General features: G+C 39.6%; 1 protein-coding gene across 1 annotated transcript; it reads right to left on the bottom strand.

Moving 5' to 3' along the window:
• Window positions 1-1,092: 1,092 nt before the first annotated feature.
• rbbp8l (retinoblastoma binding protein 8-like) lies at window positions 1,093-21,799 on the bottom strand. The gene is made up of 14 exons (XM_044351438.1): window positions 21,716-21,799; window positions 18,170-18,263; window positions 17,988-18,030; window positions 15,749-15,844; window positions 12,962-13,074; window positions 12,686-12,761; window positions 12,086-12,270; window positions 11,495-11,591; window positions 7,746-8,490; window positions 7,535-7,631; window positions 7,472-7,474; window positions 7,370-7,434; window positions 3,525-3,666; window positions 1,093-1,923 (listed from the first exon to the last, which is right to left on the bottom strand). The coding sequence occupies exons 1-14, from the start codon at window positions 21,797-21,799 to the stop codon at window positions 1,865-1,867; spliced, it is 1,899 nt and encodes a 632-aa protein (XP_044207373.1). The 3' UTR covers window positions 1,093-1,864.
• Window positions 21,800-23,570: the final 1,771 nt, after the last annotated feature.

Here is a 23,570-nt window from a genome sequence, read left to right as displayed (position 1 = left end):
ACTCAACAAAATATATAGCATAAGTCTAGTTGTTTTTATACATTTTAATGCGGAATAATTACATATTATAGCTTTAAAGTTCCATCACTTCTTGGATGTCTGTGCTTCAGAGCTATTATATTTAGAGTGGCTGTTAAAGTTGCACATTTAGAAAATGGGCTGGTATGTGTTGCAAAATGTGTGACTTTCAAGGCATGAATGTTCCTCCGTTCTCCACCAAACATCTGAAAGCTGCTAAATAGAGTGCTAATGTGAGTTAACATGCACATTCATTTTTAAGTTTTCCTCTCATTTTATTGTCAGTGTTATTATTGTTAAATTGGTTTTAATGACTCTATGGAGATGGGCATAGGGTCCTGGTTAATACTGGAATGATCCAGGCAGCATATTCAGATTTTACTTATCAGGCACTCTGATAACATTCATCTACAATTTAAGAACCACTCGAGCTGAATTAGATGTTACCATTGGGACCACTAAAACAAAAAACAAAACAAAACAAAACAAAACAAAACAAAACAAAACAAAACAAAACAAAACAACAAAACAAAACACAACAAAAAACAACACAACACAAATACCTCCAAAAATAACTGCTGTTGACTAAGAAGCTTGAGTCTACAGAATGTCAAGTTTTTAGGGACTACAATAACAGCGTTTTCTCATCTTGATGTCCATGCATTTTAGAGGTTCTGTTTGTAGCATTTCAACATCAATAAACAATTACATTTATTTTAAGATGTTTGTACAATGCTCTAGGCAAGTAAGAAGCCTCTACTGACTTCTGCATTGTGTAACATATGGTATCTGTCTCTATTTGGTCTTGAAAAAACTAAATTATAAAAATGATATTAAAGTAATGAAGCAGATACTTGTTTTTTGGCTTAAAGGTCTAGTGTGTAAAATTTAGTGGCATTCAGCAGAATGGACATGGCAGAAATGAATATAATATTCATAAGTATGTTTTAATTAGTGTATAATCCCATGTAACTGAGAATGTTTGTGTTTTTGTTATTTTAGAATGAGCCCTTTATATCTACATAGGGAGCGGGTCCCCTTCCAAGGAGCCCGCCATGTTGTACAGCCATGTTTCTACAGTAGCCCAGAACAGACAAACCAAACACTGGCTCTAGAGACGGCCTTTCGCATTTTACTCGAGTTTCGTGGCCACCGTAGGTTCTCCTACATATTTAGAAGGGGAAAGGGAGCAGCTGGGTATTCTGTTGGTTGCAATCTGCAACCTCAATGATAGATGCCACTAAATTCTACACACTGAACCTTTAAAGAGAGACTGCTTTATGGCAACAGATAAAGGGTATTGTGTTCTCCTTTTCAGTAGCAGAGAGAGGAAGTAGTGACAAGCACAGAAGAAACAGAAATAAATAACTTCCAACCTATAAATACTCATCATTGTCTCAACCATGTATGAATTTGAAACAGATATAATCTATTCCCATCCTCTATCTTCTACATTCACATACTCCTATGAGTGCACAGGGCTAAGGCAGGGAAAACACTGATGTTTAAAAATGCCACGTGGAAACATTAAAGCTGATCTAATTAGTAATTTTATGTTGAAGCTGCTACTCCACTATACTCTACTATAGTATACTATTATACTACTATATATAGTATACTATTATACTCATTTTTTTATACTAACAATGATCAAATGACTACATATAATGTGGAAGGTGTTGCTCATAGTGACGAACCCACAGAGAGTTATTGCCAACACTGCAGTTCCTGTCAGCTATATGGAGGTTTTTTACAGCTGTTGTGTTGCCCCAGGTGAAAAAAAAAAATCAATGAATGTAGGTTTAAGTGAGATCACAGAGTCAATATAATATCATCCGTGTCCTCTTTAGCTGGGGCTCTTCTCAGTTCTCACTGTGATCTCTACCTTCCTCTCCTGCTGGATGTCTGTGAGGAATGAGTAGGAAAATTGTTCCAAACGGTTACTTTTGGGGAGTAGGCAGCGCCCAGAAAGAACAACATTTTCATGATAGCTGCTTCATACGTATAAATAAACATCAAAAAGAAGGAAGTAGGGAGAGGGACGATAATTGAGATCACATCAGTTGAGTGGTAGTTTTCAAGACCTAATTGCACTCTTCAACATTCATTTGATTTATAATCAGCTTATCAATGCAATATTATTATAATATAATATTTCTTGACCGGGTGGAGTGACACACAGCCCCCTGTAAAACAACACATTGTTCAATTCACTTTTATACAGACTAAACAAAGAGAATATAATATGTGAATATCAGTGAGCTTTAGTGGATTCTGTTATTCTTGGACAGAACCAGGATTGCTGCTTCTCCCTGTTTCCAGTCTTTATACTAAGCTAAGCTAACTGTCTGCTGGCTGTAACTAGGGTGACCATATTTTCAAACCCCCAAACCGGGACCCTTTAGTATACTGCACATTCATGCACATGCATGTGTGCGCTTATGTACGCACCATAGGTGTTTTCATCTGGATGGGGGACAATTATTTCAGCCCTTAGCACACCTACCAAGCGCAACTTTTAACATGGACAGTGCCTAAGCAGACGAGAAATTATGTTTTGTCTTCCAAAATCCACCAAGGTATTTGTTGGTAGTTGCCGGGTACCTTACAAAGAAAGGAGTAAGCCTCCTGGAGCTCTTTAGAAAAGACTGACTCTCTCTTCGGCATGATCGCTAACCATTAGCATACTGACAGGTTCTGTCAGAAAATGTCATAGGGTAGTAACAGCCTTGACAATGACATTGATTGACTGACACACATACAGACAAATCAGTGTTGAGTTCAGACACGTGGTGCATTGTTTATCTTTTTATATTGGGTTAGGTAATAATGAGTGGGACAGAACATGATAAATGTCTGTGTAAGCACTGAAAACAAGTATAATATTATAATTATTACTTTAATTGTGGTGAAAACTAGGACAATTTGGTAGTGAATGTTGAAAACTGGGTCATTTTAGTGTTTTACAGATATTTGTCAGGACTTGGGACACTCAGCTTGAAACCAGGACAATCCCAGACACACAGAGACATCTTGTCACCATAGCTCTAGCATCGTTTTTAACAGACAAACATGAGTGTGGTATCGATCTTTTCATCTAGAGTCCTTTTCAGACATGGAATATGAAACACTACAGGCTTCATCTATCTGTTAAAGTGATGGCTTTTTGTCATTAAGACAGAAGTGACTTTTACATTAATGTTCCTTGTGGCTTTATTCAGACATGACATGTTCAACCTAGTAAGATTACTGTCATGACTTTTACATAAAAGTGAGTCGCGCACTTACTTAGGCATGAAAATGACATGTTAAATTGCCATCAGATTAATGTAAATTTCTGAGAGCGGCTTAACTCTCATCAGGAAAGCAAAAAAGTGGATGTCAAACTGTCCCTTAAATAGTATATGTGTGTCACACCATCCATAAAACTTTTGGAATGTGATTTGATTTGAAGACCACACCCAAGAAAGAAAGAAAGAGGACTGGAAACATGAGCTGATGCCTACTGTTTGTGTCGGAGTCTCTGTCAGTTTCTGTCTCCACAAATGCCCTCTTCCTCTTGCAGCCCCGGTTGCTCTTCTGTCCCGATACACTCTCCTCGTCCTGCTCCTCTGAGCTGCTTACTGGCTCAGCTGCTGGTGATGATGTCTGTTATGAGGCAGAAAAAGAGGCAGAAAGCATTTTTACTTAAAGACTTAAAACTCACCTGTTCTCTCTGTCCTACAATGTAAAATTAACTCAGGGTTTCTGTGGGATTCACCAGGTGAAATTCAAGACTTTTAAAGACCTTTTTATTACCTCATAGTATGCAATTTAATATCTCTTTCACCATCATTTTCAGACAGAGTATGAACGTATGATGTAAAACCAGTACAGACAATATGGTCTCTTTGTCATGGCAACGCCGGAGCTCCCTAGTAGCTCCCTAAAACTTTGCTACATTTTTGTTTTAATTTGTTATTTTTTCGCCTTTATTACTTACAAACGTATCACTTATGACAGAAATACACTCATCAACGTTGGAAAAGGAAGTGCAGAGATTGGATTAAGTGAAGCAGACCTTGAAACGATCACTTTTAATGGCATCTCCTGAACACCCAGCCAAATCAGCCGGACCAAATGTCATCGCAAGCGGTGCGATCACCCTAGGAAGAGGGGGAAGAGACCTGGGATAAGGGCCAAGCTAATACAGCTTGGACCTAAGACTATTCCTCTACCCAGTCTACTTCTGGCTAATGTCCGGTCACAGGAAAATAAAATGGATGAAATAAGACTGAGGCTAACTCAGCAACGGGAGATCAGAGACTGTTGTGTCCACATCTTTACAGAGACCTGGCTCCATCCCAACATCCCAGATCAAGCTATTGCACTTGATGGGTGGATGATGTTTTGCGCCAACAGAACACAAGACTCAAGTAAGAGGAGAGGAGGAAGACTCTGTGTTTACATCAATGATGCTTGGTGCTCAAACGCAGTCAAAGTGGATGGACAATGTTTACCAGATGTCGAGTTAATGTTACTATATTGACCATATTATCTGCCCAGAGAATTCACCAGTGTGTTTGTTGTTGCTGTTTACAATCCTCCAGATGCAAATTCAAAAAATGAACTACAGGAATTGTATGAGGTCATCAGCATTCACATTACAAAACAACCGGATGGTATTTTTATTGTTGCTGGTGATTTTAATCAAAGACCTCAGAACTGTTTTACCTAAATTCCACCAACATGTTCACAGCCCCACCAGGGGAAGTAATACCCTGGATCATGTTTACACAAACATTACTGGCAGCTACAAAGCCCTCCCTTGTTTCCATTTTGGTCTATCAGACCATATTTCCCTGCTTCTCCTGCCTACTTACTCTCAAAAAGGGTCAAACCATCAGTAAAAATTGTTTAAGTGTGGACAGATGAAGCTATAGCAGCTCTACAGGACTGTTTTGAGTGCATAGACTGGCACATGTTCAGAGATGCTGCCAACCAGGAGAACCACATCAATCTTGAGGAATATACATAAACAGTGACATCATATGTATATAAGCTATAGCAGCTTCAACTTTTACAGAGGAGCAATAGAAAAAATCCTGACTGGAAACATCACAAATTGGCATGGGATGTGCATGGCCCAAGACAGGAAGGCTCTGCAGCGGGTGATTAAAACTGCTCAGAACATCATAGGTACCCATCTACTGAGCATCAGTGATATTGGGGAGGTGAGGAGCCTGAACAGAGCCCAAAGGATAATAAAAGACAATACCCACCCCAACCTCATCCTCTGCACTACAACATAAAAAATAGTTTTGTTTTTTTACAATCTGGTAAATATATGATATAATCTGGTAAATAAGTTACAAAAGGGGTGTCACAAGGCTCAATACTAGGTCCTATTCTGTTCACATTTACATAAATGACCTGGTCTCATTGATTAGTAATAGCTCTAATCATTATTATGCAGACGACACAGTAATTTACTCATCAACACCCTCTATTGACAAAGCTTTGTCTAATTTAAGGGCAGATTTTTTTTGGCTATTCAAAAGGCCCTGATTAAACTTAAGCTTTTACTAAATCCAGTTAAGACTAATTACATGTTCTTCACCAGATCCCAAATAAAAGATCCCATTAAGTTGTACTATTAGTAAAATATCTGAGGCTCAAATTAAAAATGTTGTTACGAGTTATAGGTACATGGATATCTGGTTAGATTAAAAAATATCTTTTAAAATTCATGTTGAGGAACTACCAAAGATGCTTTAATTTAAATTTGGTTTCTTTTTTAGAAATAAGCTGTGCCTCTCTTTTAGCAACCTAGCAATAGGTTGCAGATTGTACAGGCAACATTTTTATCAGTGCTTGACTATGCAGATGTAATTTACATGCATGCCACTGCTCATACCCTCAAGCCCCTTAGATTTAGAACAGGTGACAGTTTTAGAACCCATCACTGTATCCTCTATGAGAAAGTGGGGTGGACATCACTTACCACTTGAAGGGAACCTTCTTGAACTTGAAGCCATCCTAAATAAGCTACCATTTTATTTATCATCACTTTTAGGACTTAGAAATATAGGATATCATACCTGTTCACAAGAATGCTTTACCTTGGATATCCTTTATATGAATACAGAACTGGGGAAAACTGCATTCACCTACTAAGCTTCTAAAAGGTGGAATAAGTTTCAGGCCTCCCTTAAGTTAGAAAACTTTTTAATCCTAGAGCATTTTAAGATTCTGTCGGATCATGTCATTATCACTATTATCATATTATATACAGCAGCATTATACTGCTTTATTCGTTACTGCACTAATATTATCATTCTCATTTTATTATCATTATTATCATAATATGCACAGCTTATTTTTGCTTTTATGCATTTTTAAATGTTCCTGTATTGTGTGCCTCTGTGTGTAATTGTACTTATATTAGTCTTTTTCTTCAAGTCATTTGTCTTGTGTTTGTGTTGTATTTATGTGTGGTATAAGACTGTTGGTTTTACACGTTTTACGCATTTTAATATGACCTGTTTTGGTTGTGTATTTGCAGAGCACCATTGTAAATGAGGGCGTTGCTCTCAATTGGTTTCCCCCTAGTAAATAAAGGTTATCTATCTAAATTTGTGCGACCTGGACCCAGATAACAGGCAGAAAATGGATAGATGGATTGAGTGACAAACTAAACGAAAAATTCAGTATTCATTTTGATAAAACCAACACTTGCCTATGAGTGGATGAGCTTTCTAGCTGCTAGCTAGCAATAGTGATCATGTTTGCTACAAGTCTGATGGCGCTGACTGAAACTCCACGAAAAAGAACAGCTTCCTGCATGCATGAGAAAAGGTTGTTCCTCTTCCTTTTCACTAGGCCCTGGTTCCCAACAATACCAGTGTATTATTTGTGTAAAATCATTAATTTTATTCCAGTTTTTCAGTTGTATTTTACAAGATTACAGTATGTTTTGTTGAAGGGCTTTCAGTCCAGCTGTGATAATAGGTGACAGCTTGAGGCTGTGGATTTTAGCTGTTTTTTCTCTTTTTTCCTTAGTTTTAAGTAATATTTGTTGCATTGCCCTCATTAATATATTTTTTAAATAAATTCCACCTCTTTTGCACATACTCTTTCTTACTGACCTGCTTTTTCAACATCCCCTTTACAGGTTTTCCAGTGCCAAATAACATATGCTATACATTTTATATAATTTTTCTGAGGACCCTGAATTTAATGCTTTTTAAGAACTTTCAAGACATTTCATTCACTTTCATCTTTTTGTTAAGTGTGAGACACTTGTGTGTTAATGCACTTTAAATAAATGTTGACTTGAGTGTCTGTGTTTTGTTGTCTTGAATCGCCTTACCTTGGCATTTGTTGATGAGGATTCTTGCTTTTGCAGAGCAGAATTGAGGGTCTCCAGTACTACCACTGTTAGAGAAACATGACACAAGTGAGTGTAATTCACCTGCTCGCAGTAAATGTATAGATTTCCACACACACAAGACACGTATGAGTCTAAGCTGTTTACCTGGACGTAATGATATGGTGAGGACAGGCACCTTCTTCCCGTTGCTTTGGTCTGTCTTTCCATTCATCTCCTCTTTCTTCTCCTGCTCTTTGATGACCTGTTTTGATGAGACCACCGCACCATGACCATTGATTCATTCATATAACTGAATCCTGTTTGTCCCCTCTTTACTCACACCCCCATGTTTTATTGCCAAATGACCTAAAATTACCTTGTGGTTTTGATCACTGTAAGGCTCTTTCTCTTGTTTGACTGGCGGTGTAGAGGAGGATGAGCGAGGGACGGCAGGTGAAGTTGATGATACTGGTACGTGTGCGGCAGGATTTGTCTTCACATCCTTGTCAGGGCTCTTCTGTAGACTCTCTTCACCTTGTAAGACTAAGGGTGAATCACCTCTTGGTGGATGGCTGGATTTGGACTTTCCTTGATCTGACAGGTCCAGAGGCCCCTCGTACGCCTCTCTAAGCCCTTCTCCAGAGACCCTCTCAGCCTTGGATGGCGGGATTTCCTTTTTCTCCTTGGGTTTAGTTTGACTCCCTGCATGCTCTGACATACTCCTCAACCTGAACACCACAGTTGGCTCTTTAGCATAGGGCTGAGAGTTGCTCTGCTTGTGCCAGTGAGACCCTGACACCTGCCCTCGGGGACTGGAATGGCTGGCGTGTTGGCTAGTTGGGATCAGGTTGGGAAAACATGTCCGATTCAGTTTGGGAGAAGGTTGCACCGACAGGCCGGTTCCTCCAGCAGCCATAGACATCCAGTCAGAGGTTTCAGATAAGGGCCAGGGGATAGTAACAGAGCTGCTCTTGACTGGTTGAGGACGGCAGGGGACGGGGGCATGGAGCACATGTCTGCTGGGATTCATTTCTCCACTGGCTGAGGAAGAAGAGTTCTTAAGAAGGAGAGCTTGAGGAGGGATGGAGGATTGCTGGTCCAGTCCTTCCACACTTTGAGCTCTAAGTTTGGAGAGACAATAGCCAGACAGATAGAGAAATGTTAAAATGTCCACACAGGTCATGAGGCAAAGCAAGGCAAGTCTATTTGTATAAAACCTTTCAGCAGGGCAACACAAAGCGCTCAACATAAGACATAAATATAGATACAGTTGAAACCACCTATAGTGATCACAGTTACAATGATCAGCTGCTTATATGGATCAAAATGCTCTGGACAAAATCATTCCTGCACAAATGCTGTTTAAACAATCCGCTTATAGTGATCAAGTTGTCCGCTTACAGTGTTCATTTTGGGTCTTTTCATACATGAAAACATATGGAAAAAAACATTTTAAACTATGGTAATTCTATTTTCTTTTTACCTTTCTCCCATAATGCATGTATGATGTGTATTTAGCAGGTGCGGCACCATTATCAGGCATTGCAGCACACCTCCGCAAGGTTGTGTGGAGGTGCGGGGTGTGGGTGTTTATTTGTAACTGATGTGAAACAATCAGAAAGCAATGTTTTCTTCCTCTCATTCACCACCTTTCTCGCTACCACTGCTTGCTCTCCTCATCAAATTTCTTCTTCTTTCTAGCTTGCTTGACCACTGCTTCGCTCTCTCTCGTCTTTTTTAAAATGGTAAATGGACTGTATTTGTATAGCGCCTTTCTAGTCGTCCAACCACTCAAAGCTTGTAGCTTTTACACTATGAATCACATTCACCCATTCACACGCTGAATGGGCACAGGGGCTACCATGCAAGGTCCCAGAGAAACTCTAATCATTCACACACATTCTCACACTGATGGCACAGCCATCAGGACCAATTAAGGGTATCTTGCTCAAGGACACATCGACATGTGGATTGGAGGAGCTGGGAATCAAACCGCTGATCTTCCGATTAGTGGAAAACCCACTCTACCTCCTGAGCCACAGCCGCCCCTAAAATGAATCAGGAAGCGGTCAGCAAAGCCTAACTTTACTTTTAACGTTATCAAACAAAGAGAAATGTCCCTCCCTCTTCCTAGTAATGTTTTTGTCTGCCCTCATGACAGGGTTGTACAGAGTTACAAGTTGTACTTCTCCAAAAGTTGATTCTGGTTCAACTTTCTTGTTGTGGCACCCATGCGGCTCCCACCACCCTCTGGATGAGGCCAGACTATCCAACCTCACTGTAATGGACCACACTAAACTACAGGCTGAGCTGGGACAATAATTGGTGAGTGTAATTTCCATAACTTATGGAAATTATATTATGTACTAGATCTTGTACTGGGAATTGACAAGCCAGCTGAGGCTTTGAATAAGGTGAATTTTCCCCAGTTTTGCATTTGTAAGTGGTTCAGTCACCTGTTGACTGTGTGTGATTTGAGAGTGAGCCTGTGCAGAAGCTCTGTCTACTTGCTGCTTGTGAGAATTCATTCATGGATATAGAAAACAAGAGTAAGTCATGTATTTGATACATGCAGTGATACTTTTTGACATGAACAAAAACTATGTTATATATATAAATATGTGTAAGTCATGTATCTACAGTATGATATGTGCATTGTTTCTTTTTGATGAGACCATAAATATACTATCCAAATGCATCCTAGAGTTTTTCTAATTGAATGTAATGCAGTGTAACCTTATTTCTGTATAATGACCTGTCTGACCACCCTGCTATTATAAGTGCTTAGTTTCAGACTTAATTTGGCTAACCTTGATAAATGTGTGGAGTCACAAGATGATAAAAAGTATAAAACACAAATAAGAGCAACTTCTGTTCATTTTTTTTTTTTTTTTAGATTTTTCTCTGATTGCACTGCTCTTGGGAAATACTGTGCATTCTCACCTTTTCAGGGCTCAACAAAGATACAAACATCCGTAATTAGTCTTTATTAACTCAAATTGTGGTTATGAGGATATCAGTCAGAATGTTAATCTGTTGTTTAACTCCATGCTTACCACATCTCGGCACCTGTCTGTGTCACTGCCTTTGGTGTTGTGAACCGCTGAATCTATTTTATGTTTGAATAGGCCTTGCAGTGTTGTAGACTGCTGTGTCTAATTCATGTTTATGTTATTTCTGTGTAAGAAATACATGGTACTGAGACAGTGCACCTGGCCTGTTGCTGTATATCAGCGGTGGTGCTGAACTGTTCGTTAATTGATGCACATAGGGCACCATGTGCTGTCCTTGGTGCTGAAACATTTGAATGCAATTGGCAACCTGCCTTCACTGTATGTTTTCTTAGCCATGGGCTTGCTTTGCTCAATAAGTTATAATTTGTGTTTATGGACAGGATATATCAACTTTTTTACAATTGTGAATTTTAAAATGACTTTATTAGAAGGGCCCCTCATGAATGCCCTGCCCCTTCTGTGCTGAGAGTCTAGCTCCGCCCCTGTGTTCATATTCTGACCATTCAGAGTAATATAATAATAATAATAATAATAATAATAATAATAATACACACAGACGGGTGACAAATTAAAGGAAAACTGGTACGGGTCTGAATGCTTCACTGAATGGTTTGATGAGTATGAAAACACACACAGTCACCAGATCTCAACCCAGTTGAACACCTGTGGGAGATTTTGGACTGATGTGTTTGACAGCACCCTCCACCAACATTATCAAAACACCAAATGAGGGAATATCTTTTTGAAGAATGGTGTTCCTCAGTCTTGGCATTGATTCTCCAAATCTCTGGAACTCCTCTGGAGGGATGAACTGGAGGGTGTATTATGGGAGTAAGGTAAAAAAGAAAATAGAATTTCCGTAGTTTTAATTTTCCCCCCATATATTTTCATGTATGAAAAGACCCAAAATGAACACTGTAAGCAGACTACTTGATTACTATAAGCAAATTATTTAAACAGCTTTTGTATAGGAATGATTCTGTCCCAAGCTTTTTGATCCATGTTAGCAGTTGATCACTGCAACTGTGATCACTATAAGCAGTTTCCACTGTATATATATGTTACTGATAGTCCCATATAGTGACACAACACCCTACTTCCTCTGTCTCACCTCCTCTCTCCAGCACAGGCTACATTATGTTCAGTCTTCCACGATGGTGGCATGGAAGTTGACAGAGACTCCTGTGAGAGTGGAGAAGGGCAGTAAGCTAAAGAAATGACCATACTTGCATCATCATAAATGAAAGTAATGGCTACTTTTTCGCTTTCTTGTTGAGAGTTAGATTGAAGATTGATACCACTTACTTTTTTGTACACTAAAAATGAAACTACAGACAGGTGGCAGTTCATATTTAATGGATGACCATTAATCTAATCTGAATCTCAGCAAGAAAGCGAATAAGAGTATCCCCCAGCTATTATACTATATACACATGCACCAGAGGAAATGTTAAAAACTGGATTGAAATGTTTATGCATGTGACACTGTATCATCATATCATATCAAAAAGTAATTTTTCTGCTCATTTGTGAGCTGATTTAGAAACTTACAAAGTTCATTCCTCTTGGTTGTCTGTGTTCAGACAACGTTTCTGTTTGGTCAAAAGCAGAATAACATGCATTTATGTTAGAATAAGAGTGTGATAATCGACAAACAAACAAAAGCAAAAACTTTTTCTCCCAGTTCCTTTTTCTTCCTCACCTTCGGCCTTTTGGTCCACCTCAGTTTTCACTGCAACATCGCCATCTGCTGGCTGCCTGGTGGCCCAGCTGGTTGCTGCGGTGATGAGAGCCACAGGTCCAGAAGAGGGAGAAATGTCAGGGGAGCTGTTTGGTTTGACCTCTGTGGTGATGCTGCTATTAGGGGAGTGGTCACTGTGACCTCTGCTATACACACACACACACACACACACACACACACACACACACACACACACACACACATATATGAATAAGAACAATATTGCTTTCACATGGACTGCAATCATCTCCTGGGAGTTCACTGGATCATCTTTTTTGAATGATATATATAATGATATTGTCATACACAATAATTGTGTTGTTATTTAAGGTGTCTATAGTTTGGAAACTGTTATAGTAAAAGATATTGATCAAACAAAAATATCAATAGTAGTTATTTGCTGCATTCAGCAGGATTGGCTTCACAATTGTAATATCACTCTGAAGTACTTTCACTAATAGCAAAAACGATTATTAAAAATTATGACTCCTCCTAAAACTACACATAAACCCACTATATCATCCTCTCACACACCTTTATAATCAAACACCATATACTCACTCCAGTGCTGCTCTTAAATTCCCAATCTCATTTCTCAGTCTTCTGTTCTCCTTTTTCAGGTTGTTCATCTCTCCCGCTACAACACAGATTAGTCAAGATCAGAGCACCAAACTACAATGTTGTTTTTGGTGGAAAGAATGATAAAAAAAGAGGAATGGGTGGTTGAAAGAAAGTTGTGGAAAGCATGTGCCAGATGCCGGTGTGCAAGGCAGAGATGGAAGAGAGAGAGAGAGAGAGAGAGAGAGATGATTACAAAGACAGACATAAACAGAATACCCAGAAGAGAGATGTGCTGGAGGCTCTGCATCTGTGAGACTTCAAATTCCTGCTGCCTTCTCTTGGCCACCTCCTGAGTTACTGTACATCTGTCACACAGCCCCGCCCTCAGCCTGCACAGACAGCAGAAAGCCGCACAACATCAGAAACAGACCTTTTAACTAGACTGACCAAAAAATATTCTGTGATACTCATAACCTTGATGCGTGGTATGGCCAGTAGCTTCTTGTAGCTAATGTTAAAGGACAGGGTCACAGCTTTTTATGTCTATGTTAAAACAACAGTCAGTTGCCCATATGAACAGTGAAAGAGGTTTTCCTCACTGTAATTGTTCCTCCTGTTCACACTGGCTATTAACAGATCGCCTTCAAACGTGCTTTCAGTGTAGGTTATGGAGTCCAAAATCCACAGTTGTTTTGTGCAAAAATGTATTTAAAAGTTGATGTGAAGCTTATATGAGGCTTCAGCAGTATGAGTTAGTCTTTTTAGCATCAAATTCCCCCCTTTGTGTTTCCTCTGACAGTGTTGACTGTTGAGCTGCAGTGGAAGTATAGTAACAAAAAGAGGGAGTTTGGCACTAAAAAGATGGTAACATTGAAAGGTATCAACTTGATTTGACTCATTTAAACTTTTAAATACATTTTTGCATTTTAAATACATTTTGCACAGAAGAAGAATGGTGGATTGTCCCCCATCCCTTACACTGTAAGTGCATTATGACGGGATCTTCTATTGGCCAGTATGAACAGAAGGAATGATTATGGTAGGAAAAACCTGCTTCAGTGTTCATCTGGGCACCCGATTGTTGTCTTAAGACATTCATGAGAAATTAAAAAGCAATGGGAACATTTTGTAGAGTGTTTATGTTATCATAATATCTTTCAAATTATTTCAAATGATTCTGATGACATATGTTTTTGAAAAACACAACAATCCTGATGAGAACTGGTGCAGTCCATGATATCACTGTCTGCCCCTGTATCTTTTCTTTTAATGCTACCACTGGGAGTTGCAAAAGTCAGAATTGTTCAAATCCTACACATAGGGGCTTCAAAACATAAGGCACACAAAATGTAGTTGAAAACATGGGGTAAATATATAGATTGTGACATTATATTATTGTAAGATGACTGTAACTTTTGAAAGAACTAATTCATTCTTCCCTTTACAAATTAAAAGTTGAATTTATAAGCAATAAAATACATTGTTGCTCAGTTTAATACATTCAGGGGGTTTGCTGCTATAGTCATACTTGGTCTAGTATGACCAGTAGCCTATGGCGGTTAGTGTCAGCAAACTTCAGGTAGAATTTGCTGTACATCAAACAATACTGAGTCAGGTCGCTAACTAGTGCAGTGCCTGTTCAAAACGTTCCTGTTTGGAATGGGCTGATTTGGAATGATTTCTCAATACCTAGAGAGAACAGTGCCCATCCCCTAAATGCCTCTCATGCAGGCTATCGGTAGATGCTACAATTTACTGATGCTCCTAAAACACCTCACAAGCAGAATATGTGGAGACTACAATTTTGAGTTGATCCGATGAACTGTAGAGCCCGTTCAAAATGTGTCTGAGACATCCTGCACTATGTCTTGAACATACATACTAAGTTCCCACGCATGAGGAATGGCAATAGAGCTTAACTCTCTAAACTTTCTTAATTCAATCACTATGGTAGTTCTTATCACTACAGATATAATCCCATCTCTGACCACAATATGGGTTGCATTGACAGAGTGGTGCTGTCTGTATTTCTGCTCATTGTATCCACATGCAGAAGAAGAAGCAGAAACAGTTGTTTATGAGGTATTTTTATAAATTTATGAATGTGCCTGAGACATCCAGCACTAAGTCTTGAACATACATGCCAAGTTTAGTTCAAAGTACACAGTTCAATAGTAGAGCTTAAGTCTTTTAAACTTTTTCAAGTCATTAACACTACAGATGTAATCCCACCTCCGACCATAATTGATTGAATATTGATTGCAATAGCAGCGTGGCACTATCTGTATTTCTGCTTGTTGACTCCATGGGCAGAAAAAGAAGAAATCAATGTTGTTTATGAGGTATTTTTATGTATTTCTTGAGAACCACTCATCCAAACAACTTCACACATGAACATTGCACTTCCTTGTTTCCCCAGTAATCCACGTATGAAATAGATCTGATGAATGGTTCTCGAGATATGCAAAGGACATACATACATACATAGAGACAGAGATTTCTTGCTTTAAATAGAGAGATTAACCATAATCCTGTAATAGTTTTAGTAATAGTTTTCTTCTGTCATGTTTATTTTGAAATAAAAGTGTATCTGTGCTTTAAGTGTTGTCTTGCCTTGGTGATTGTGTAGTGTTAACTGAATTATACATTTTTCATGATATGGGGCGGCAGTGGCTCAGGAGGTAGAACGGGTTGTCCACTAATTGGAAGATCGGCGGTTCATTTCCCGACTCCTCCAGTCTGCATGTCCAAGTGTCCTTGGGCAAGATACTGAACCCCAAATTGCTCCTGATGGCTGTGCCATCAGCGTATGAATGTGTGAATGGTTAGTTCCCCATGATGGGCAGGCTGGGACCTTGCATGGTAGCCCCTGTACCCATTCAGTGTATGAATGTGTGTATGAATGGGTTAATGTGACACATAATGTAAAAGTGCTTTTAGTGGCTGGAAGACTAGAAAGGCACTATACAAGTACAGTCCATTTACCATGATGAGGCCCCACACACTTATTTACTTCAAATGCGAAACAAACTGTGAAACAAAAGTAGAATGTAACGTCAGCACCTATTTTCCAGTGTTTTGATGTTCTCTGTGAGTAATCTCTGCTGTTCCTTCATCTGCTGGTTTCTGGTGAACAGCTCCTCCATTCGCTTTGTATCACTGTTTACACACAGGCACACGTGCGCCCGTGCACACACACACACATACACACACATACGCACACACACACGCACAAAGAATTATTCTTTTGTCAAAACATTATGCCAATCAGATAGCATGTCATTGATATGATGATATGATAACAGAGGAATATGTCTTCGCTGGAACATTAATTTCTAAAGATCATGTGGTGTGACTGAAGAATCAGACACAATTGTATTCCAACACTGGAAACATCTGCTTTACATAACTTTTATTTCCTTTTACTCTCAAGGCTGTTACTGCATTTTCATACCATCTTTCACTATGAATCTCTTCTGTTCATTGAAATAAAAGCATTTTGAGTTACCACTGACATTATGAACCAGCGGCAAAAACGTCTCAGATGATGTACTTTTTCCCAAGGACTTCACGCCCACCGTAGATTCAAGCTGATCACTGTGTAACTGCTGAGTGAATAGCTCAAATGATTACATTACATTACATTACATTAGTTATTCTCTTTGGTTTTACATAAAGAATGACGTGCCTGCCCCCTATTGCTGACCAATATTCCTACTGCAAAGTCGGCCTCTTAATGACAACACTGGAATAAAGATAGACGTTCAGACTATAGAGGCTATAAAGAATAGACGACTGCAGGAATAAATGCATTTGAAAAGTTTACTGTATTTAGGAGCCGATTATTTTATAACATTTGAGGTTTAAATTTTTGAATTTTTTTTTTATGGTGATTACCGTGACAGTTTGAATGGCTTCACTAATTTGTGTGTTAAGGAAAGAATCAATACTGTGGCAGCTCTACTTGAACACACTAATAATGAGAGTTGTCTTGGCCTTTTGTTGTGTGACTGGCTGTTTCCAACACTTACCTTCAGTATGAGACCAATAAATTGACCAGGCTGATATTTCTAATAATAATAGCTTATTGCTGTCATATTAGTATTGACGTATATGTTGGCCGATAGTGCAGAAATGCCAAAATATTTACTTTGTGTTTCGAGATAATTTGCAAATGCTAACATGCTAAACTAAGATGGTTAACATGGTAAACATTATTATCTGCTGAACATCAGTGTGTTAGCATTGTCATTGTGAGCATGAGCACGTATATATATATATATATATACACACACACACATACATATATATATATATATATATATATATATACACATACATACATATATTTATTTATATATATATTATATTATTTATATATATATTATATATATTTATATATTCATATACACACACACACCCACATACATATAGAGTTAAATCAAGTAGATATCTTTCAATGTTAGTCTTAGTCTTTTTAGTGCTGTCAAAGTTCCTCTTTTTGTTACTATACTTCTACCGAGGCTCAACAGAGAAACACTATCTGAGGAAACACAAAGAGGGAATTTGGTGCTAAAAAGACTCAGACTGCTGAAGCCTCACAGCTTCAGATAAACTTTTAAATGCATTTTTGCACAAAATGTGACATACTGTGGATTTTGGCCCCCATCACTTACTATGAAAGCACATTTGAGGAGGATCTTTTAATAGCCAGTGTGAACAGGAGAAGTGATTACAGTGAGGAAAACCTCTTTCAGTGTTCATATGGGCACCTGACTGTTGTTTTGAGACACACTTTGTAGTTGTAAATGTATCCTTTAATAAGGTAACTGATCTGGTACTGAGCTAGAGCAAGTGGAACAATGTTTCGGTGTGATGAGATTTTTGAAGAAATTGAGATTGCCTCATGGACTGTCTTGAATGAAGTGACAGTATCTTGAAACAAACAATTTGCTTTATTCCATGATACCTCTAGTTATAGCAAAAACCCAAAATGAACCCACTCAGTTGCAAGTCTTTTTTTTTTTTTACCACTGCTTCTAGGGGGAAACAAAACAAAGATTTTGTGACTCAGGACTTGACTGAATGACCTGTTACAACATGAGCTTCCCTACTTACAAGCTAAACACGACATGATTGAACACAGGGCCAGATGCAGGACCAGCATGCCTGATGAGAGACGTCAGGCCTGAGCACGGCTCACACAGTGGCTGAACTTGTGTATAGCTAAACCTGAATATCTTGTCAGCGTTGTCTAAACATGATTATCTGGAGACATCGGGTAGTTGAAGACTCCACTCACCAGCCCTTCTTGTTGGACAGCTCTTGGACTTTTGCCTGCCACCCTGGAAGTTGAAAACACAACACACCTACTTATGAGGATTTGTGGTGAAATCTTTCCTGCAAATTCTCTTAAAAACATCTTGTATCACACCTGCATTACTCTTTTATCAATTACTATTACTTTCATTATTTCTTACTTACCATCCACTTCTCGCTCATGGACCTCCCTCAGTTTAAGGAGAAGCTCGTTGAAACTCTCCATTGTTATGGTGATCACCTGTGACCTTGACAGAGTCTGAATGTACAACAAAGAGAGATACAAAGAGAATGTTTTCTTTACTTTTGATGGATAAAATGAATGCTTTCAAATGGAAATATAATAGTTTTAGATAAACAGTCAGTTTAATGCACAATTCAGGAAGTCCTGATGATCTACAGTGCATTGAATGTATTGCTTGTTTTGTGTTGCTTCCTTAACTGGGACTCTCTGTATATGTGTGAATTTGCCGCGAAATGAGAAGACATGGGCAAAAAATATACTACACCTTTCAACTAGGTAAAAGAAAAGAGCAGAATAAAGCTCTCTCCCTAATATTTCTCTAACTCTTGATTGCAGTTGTTTTGTTCTTTTTGAACTTCAAAGGCAACATATTCTGCACAGAGTTTATAATTTAATTTTGGGGGGCTACTAGAAAATGCTTTAATATTCAAAAAACACATTGTGTCACTCATACTGTCAGTTGCTACAGCACCTCTATTCACCCTCTGTCTCAAACGTTCCATTTAAGCTTCTGTCTCTTTAAGACTCCCCTCCGGAAAAGCCCAGTCTGCTCTGACTGGTCAGCTCCTATGGGCCTGTGCAGATGCCACCATCTCCAAAACAAAGAGACTGATGTTTCCAAGCATGGGTGAATTAAGAAAGCTGGATACAGCACCACTCAGCCATGCTGCCGTGCCACCTTCCTGCCAGATTTGTCCCAGTTAAGGGCAAAATCAGTCAGACATTTGGGTGTAGGGCGTGGAGGTGTTGTTTTAGGAGTTGTATCAAGATATAACCTATCTTATTTAAGGTAATGTAAGGAACATCCGAGAATCTGAGTATTCAGTGTGACACATGCAACTTTTAGAATTGCCACCCGCAAGCGTTTTGACCAACAATGACAACCTACTGCTTCAGACACAGACCAGTTTTCAAAAGACAAATGACTGAGTGAAACTCTGATCATCAGACATCTGTCTAGATGTGTTAATCAACAATAGTAGTACCGTACTGGTTTATATTAAACATGTGCATCAGTGATGCTGTGATTTGCTTATGTGGACATGTGAGTGATCAACTTGTGTAGATCACAGATCTGTGCATGACATGTGGAGAAAACAGGACAGACCCAAAACTTTGGTAGGTGTGCACAGCTGTCGTGTTCACTGTTATTGGTTGAAATGAACACTAACAAGATGCAAGAGGTTTTCTGCAAATGTTACGCTTCCAGTGCGTTTGGAGTCAGTTTAACACTGGATTATGAGGGGAACAAGTTAGCTTTCTTAGCTTTTGGAGAGATCTGATGATGTGTCAGTTATAAATATTGGGTGGACAAGATTCCATATGTCATATATTGCGGGAGATGTGACGCCCGCCCTGTGCCCCATGGCAATTACGTACCTGGTCCCAGTGGCCACTCTCTGTACTGCAACAAAAAAATTCCCCTGTGGACCAAAGAGCATTTTCCCCATAGACCAATTTGATTTCTTCTTAATGCGTCATTCATCAATTCTATCCTTCTCAGGGCAAAAACATTTCCAATTGGCCATTCATCATCTGTCGGACAAAACACTCTCCTATGTTTTGTAATTGTTTCAGCGGGACAACCAGATAGAGTAGATGGAGCGTCTTTCTTTTGTTTTTCTTTTTTCCCTTTGCTGTAGTGTGTTTTCATCTTTTTGGACCTTTAAATTCTTCCTGCTTCTGATTCTTAGAACTGTTGGATGCTATAATGACGCTGTTTCTTTCTCACTGATCAGCAGCAACAGATGAGTCAAAATGTATCAAAATGTATTATAGCTATGTTGGTCCACAGTGCAAAACATGTTAGTTTCACAATAAAAGCTCTAAAATTGTGAGATGCCTCACAATTCCACATCACATGACTGTCAAGTTTCTGTCTGCTCATACAAATAAACAAACAAACCAACAAACAAAAATGGCTGCCATTCCTTTTATTCTCAGTGGAAAATGCAATATTTTAAGATAGTTTTGGCATTAAAATGCGTTCAGATAACATTTCTAGGGTGAAATGTGCATTTTATTTTCATAATCTTCATTCAGTGAATGTATATCATGTTTAGTTTGTCAGTTATTACAGCGATTTTATCAGGCTTTCTATCATTGCTATGGCAGTTGCTATGGACGCTGCTATCCCTGAAATCACGTAGTTGTATGTTGTTTGAATCATTGCCTTTGTGTTGTGTAGTTATCTGAGCTTTTATGTTATTGGTGTTATTTTATGTAACTGTTTGATGATGTTCTTTCAATAAAAAAGTAGATTTTAGAGTGCCCAAGGATGAACTGAATTTGAAATCCAGAATTTGAAGCTTTACGATTGGCTGACTGGAGGAACTGCCCGGAAATGTTTTCTTCACTGTCACCATGTTAACGTTTTCCTTTAATGATATCTTTTTATCATTTCATCAAAACCAAAACATGAAAGTGTCCTTGATAACTAAACAATACAACAGGTTAATGTTAAGGCCATCACTTTTAATGATTTCTTCTTCGATTCTGATAAAGTTAATTTAGTCGGTTTTTGATCGGTGGGCTTCATTCCATTTCAAATTGCCACCAGTCTGCCGCAACCCAAATCCAAACACTACAATGTCTGTTAAGAAAAGGCGTTTTATAGCCTGTGACTGTAAAATGTGAAGTTGCTCCTTTAATTTTGTATTTCCAAGAATACGTGGCTGAGGATATTTAACATGAAATCATCTTTCTTAAAACATAGAGTCTTCCTCAATTAATATTAAGCCACGTCATCCAATAAAGTGCTCTGATGTTGTGTGTGTGTGTGTGTTTGTGTGTATGTGCATCAAATTTTGTACCATGATCAAATAAATGGGATGAAAACAGGGTTGTCAAGCTGGACTTTACATGCGCCCGCCACTCCGTCCCTGCCTCTCCATCTTTCCAGACCAGAGCGTTTCTCCGGAGACTCAGGTGACTGCAGAACTTTTCTAACCCAGTGTGATTTGCGTTTTGAGCTGCTGCCTTTCCCTCTGACTGCTCGAAGATTGCATACATTATTTCTCACCTGACTGGGAGAGTGGAGGCCTGGGCGACGGCAGAGTGGAGCTGGAAATCACCTGTCTGAAATTCAGTGTTGCTGTTCTCCAAAACCTTCACCCAGATCTTCCAGCAGACAGCCCCTGGATGGGAGGCAGCCCGAGCCCTGGTTAGACTGTGGCAGGGTAAGAAGAGGGTCTCTGATTACGCCATAGAGTTCTGCACTCTAGCAGCAGAGAGTGATTGGGACCAGCCAGCCTTGTTTGATGCTTTTCTTGATGGACTTTCTGACTCTCTCAAAGACCAATTAGCCCCTCTGGACTTAGGTTAGTGCAGTTGTTGATTGGCCCATTCCCACTAGCTGTAAGGAGGTTCAACGATTCCTGGGGTATGCAAATTTTTACAGAAAGTTCATCAGAAATTTTAGTTCTGTTGCTGCCCCCCTTCATGCACTGATCTCTTCTAAGTCTAACTTCCAGTGGAACCCCCTTCTTCTGGAAGGCTGAGCTTGCCTTCCAGAAGCTGAGGACTGGCTTCACCTCAGCTCCCGTCCTCATGTAGCCTGATCCCAACCTGCAGTTTGTGGTGTAGGTGGATGCCTCCGATGTGGGGGTGGGAGCTGTTCTCTCAGAGGTCGGCTAAGGACAATAAGTTACGTCCCTGTGCCTTTCTTTCCCGCAAGCTGTCAGCCTCTGAGAGGAACTATGAAGTTGGCAACCATGAGCTGCTTGCCATTAAGGTGGCATCGGAGGAATGGAGGCACTGGTTGGAGGGGGCTGAACAGCCTTTTCTCATCTGGACAGATCATAAGAACCTCGAGTATTTGAGGACAGCAAAGAGGCTCAAGGCAAGGTGGACTCTCTTTTTCAACCAGTTCCATTTCACCCTGTCCTATCGACCTGGCTCCAAGAACTTAAAACCTGATGTTCTCTCTCGTTTGTTTCCCTCTGAAAATTCTTGTAAGGATCCTACTCCCATTCTTGCCTTCTCGTGCATTGTGGGCTCTGTCACTTGGAACATTGAAAGAAGGGTCAACGAGACCAATGTGAACTGTCAACCTCCGGCCGGCTGCCCGCCAGACCAGCTGTTTGTGCTTCCTGTCTTGCGTTCACAGGTCATCCACTGGACCCACTCTTCCGGAGTACACAGGACCCTGATCGTCATACGACAGCGGTTCTGGTGGCCGGCCATGGAGAGGAAGTGACAGAGTATGTGGCAGCCTGTCCTGTGCGTGCTCGCTGTAAGGTCAGCTTCTGGTCTGCTCCACCCACTCCCTGTGCCACATCGACCCTGGTCAGACATCTCCGTGGACTTTGTGACTGGTCTCCCCCCTTCCAAAGGTAACACCACCGTCCTCACGGTGAATAGGTTTTCTAAGATGGTCCACTTTGTTCCCCTGTTCAAGTTGCCCTAATGTTGCATCATGTTTTTCGCCTCCATGGTTTCCCCAGGGACATTGTGTCTGACCGGGGCCCGCAGTTTGTGGCACAGTTCTGGTGGGTTTTCTGCTCACTCCTGGGAGCATCTGTCAGCCTCTCATCGGGCCACCATAATTGCACACAATTCTCCCCCATGTTCCTCATCTGTACGAAACCTTTCGTTTCTCCTAGCGTTCTTTGTCTTGTGCTTCTTGTTTTATTTTGATACTCACCTCTTGTCTTGTTTCAGGTCCTTCACTTCCTGCCCTTGTGTGTCTCCTTCTTGTGTGATTACCTGCCCTGATGTGTTGCACCTGTTTCTCATTGTCTCCCCTCCCCCAGAGTATATAGTCTCAGTGTTCCCTTCCTTCTGTGCCAGTTCATCTTGTTTCCTGTGTGACATCATTCCAGCCTTTTTTCCTTGTTTCCTGACCTGTTTTTGCCTTCGACCTTGCCTTTAGCCTACTGATTTGGAAATCTTGTTTTGCTGACTGATCACCTGTGTACTGACCCAGCTGTGATTAAAGGACTGATTTTTTTGAACTTGCCAACTGAGTCTGTCTGCATTTGAGTCCAAGCCATTGTTCAGTTCTTGACACATTTAATCTCTGCACTTGTCACTTTTATATATTTCATCAAACTGACTTTAGACTGTGCATTGTATTCAACCTCCACTGTTACATAATTTAATTATTTATGCATGTCACATTTGTTGGCCTTGTCACCATTTCATACACTTTATTTCTTTGTCCATAGCCCAGTCCATATTTCCTTTGTACAGTCAATATTTCATTCCAAGATTTATATCTCATTTAAAAAAAAATTCCAGTATTCCATTCTGTAAATGAATTTTCAAATTTCAATTTCATTTTAAAATTACTTTGTTTATTTTATTACCTTTTGTCTATTA

The sequence above is a fragment of the Thunnus albacares genome, chromosome 5 (assembly GCF_914725855.1).
Source record: "Thunnus albacares chromosome 5, fThuAlb1.1, whole genome shotgun sequence".
Classification (NCBI taxonomy): domain Eukaryota; kingdom Metazoa; phylum Chordata; class Actinopteri; order Scombriformes; family Scombridae; genus Thunnus; species Thunnus albacares.
The sequence above is the reverse complement of the archived record's forward strand: the minus strand, read 5'-3'. Positions and strand labels throughout refer to the sequence as shown.

Coding starts and splice junctions, on each gene's coding strand:
- rbbp8l (XM_044351438.1), bottom strand. CDS start 21,799: ATGAGGACGGGAGCTGAGGTGAAGCCAGTCCTCAGCTTCTGGAAGGCA. Junction 18,264..21,715: donor AGAAGGGGGTTCCACTGGAA/GTTAGACTTAGA, acceptor TTGTACATTCAG/ACTCTGTCAAGGTCACAGGT. Junction 13,075..15,748: donor ATCAAAACACTGGAAAATAG/GTGCTGACGTTA, acceptor CTGTCTGTGCAG/GCTGAGGGCGGGGCTGTGTG.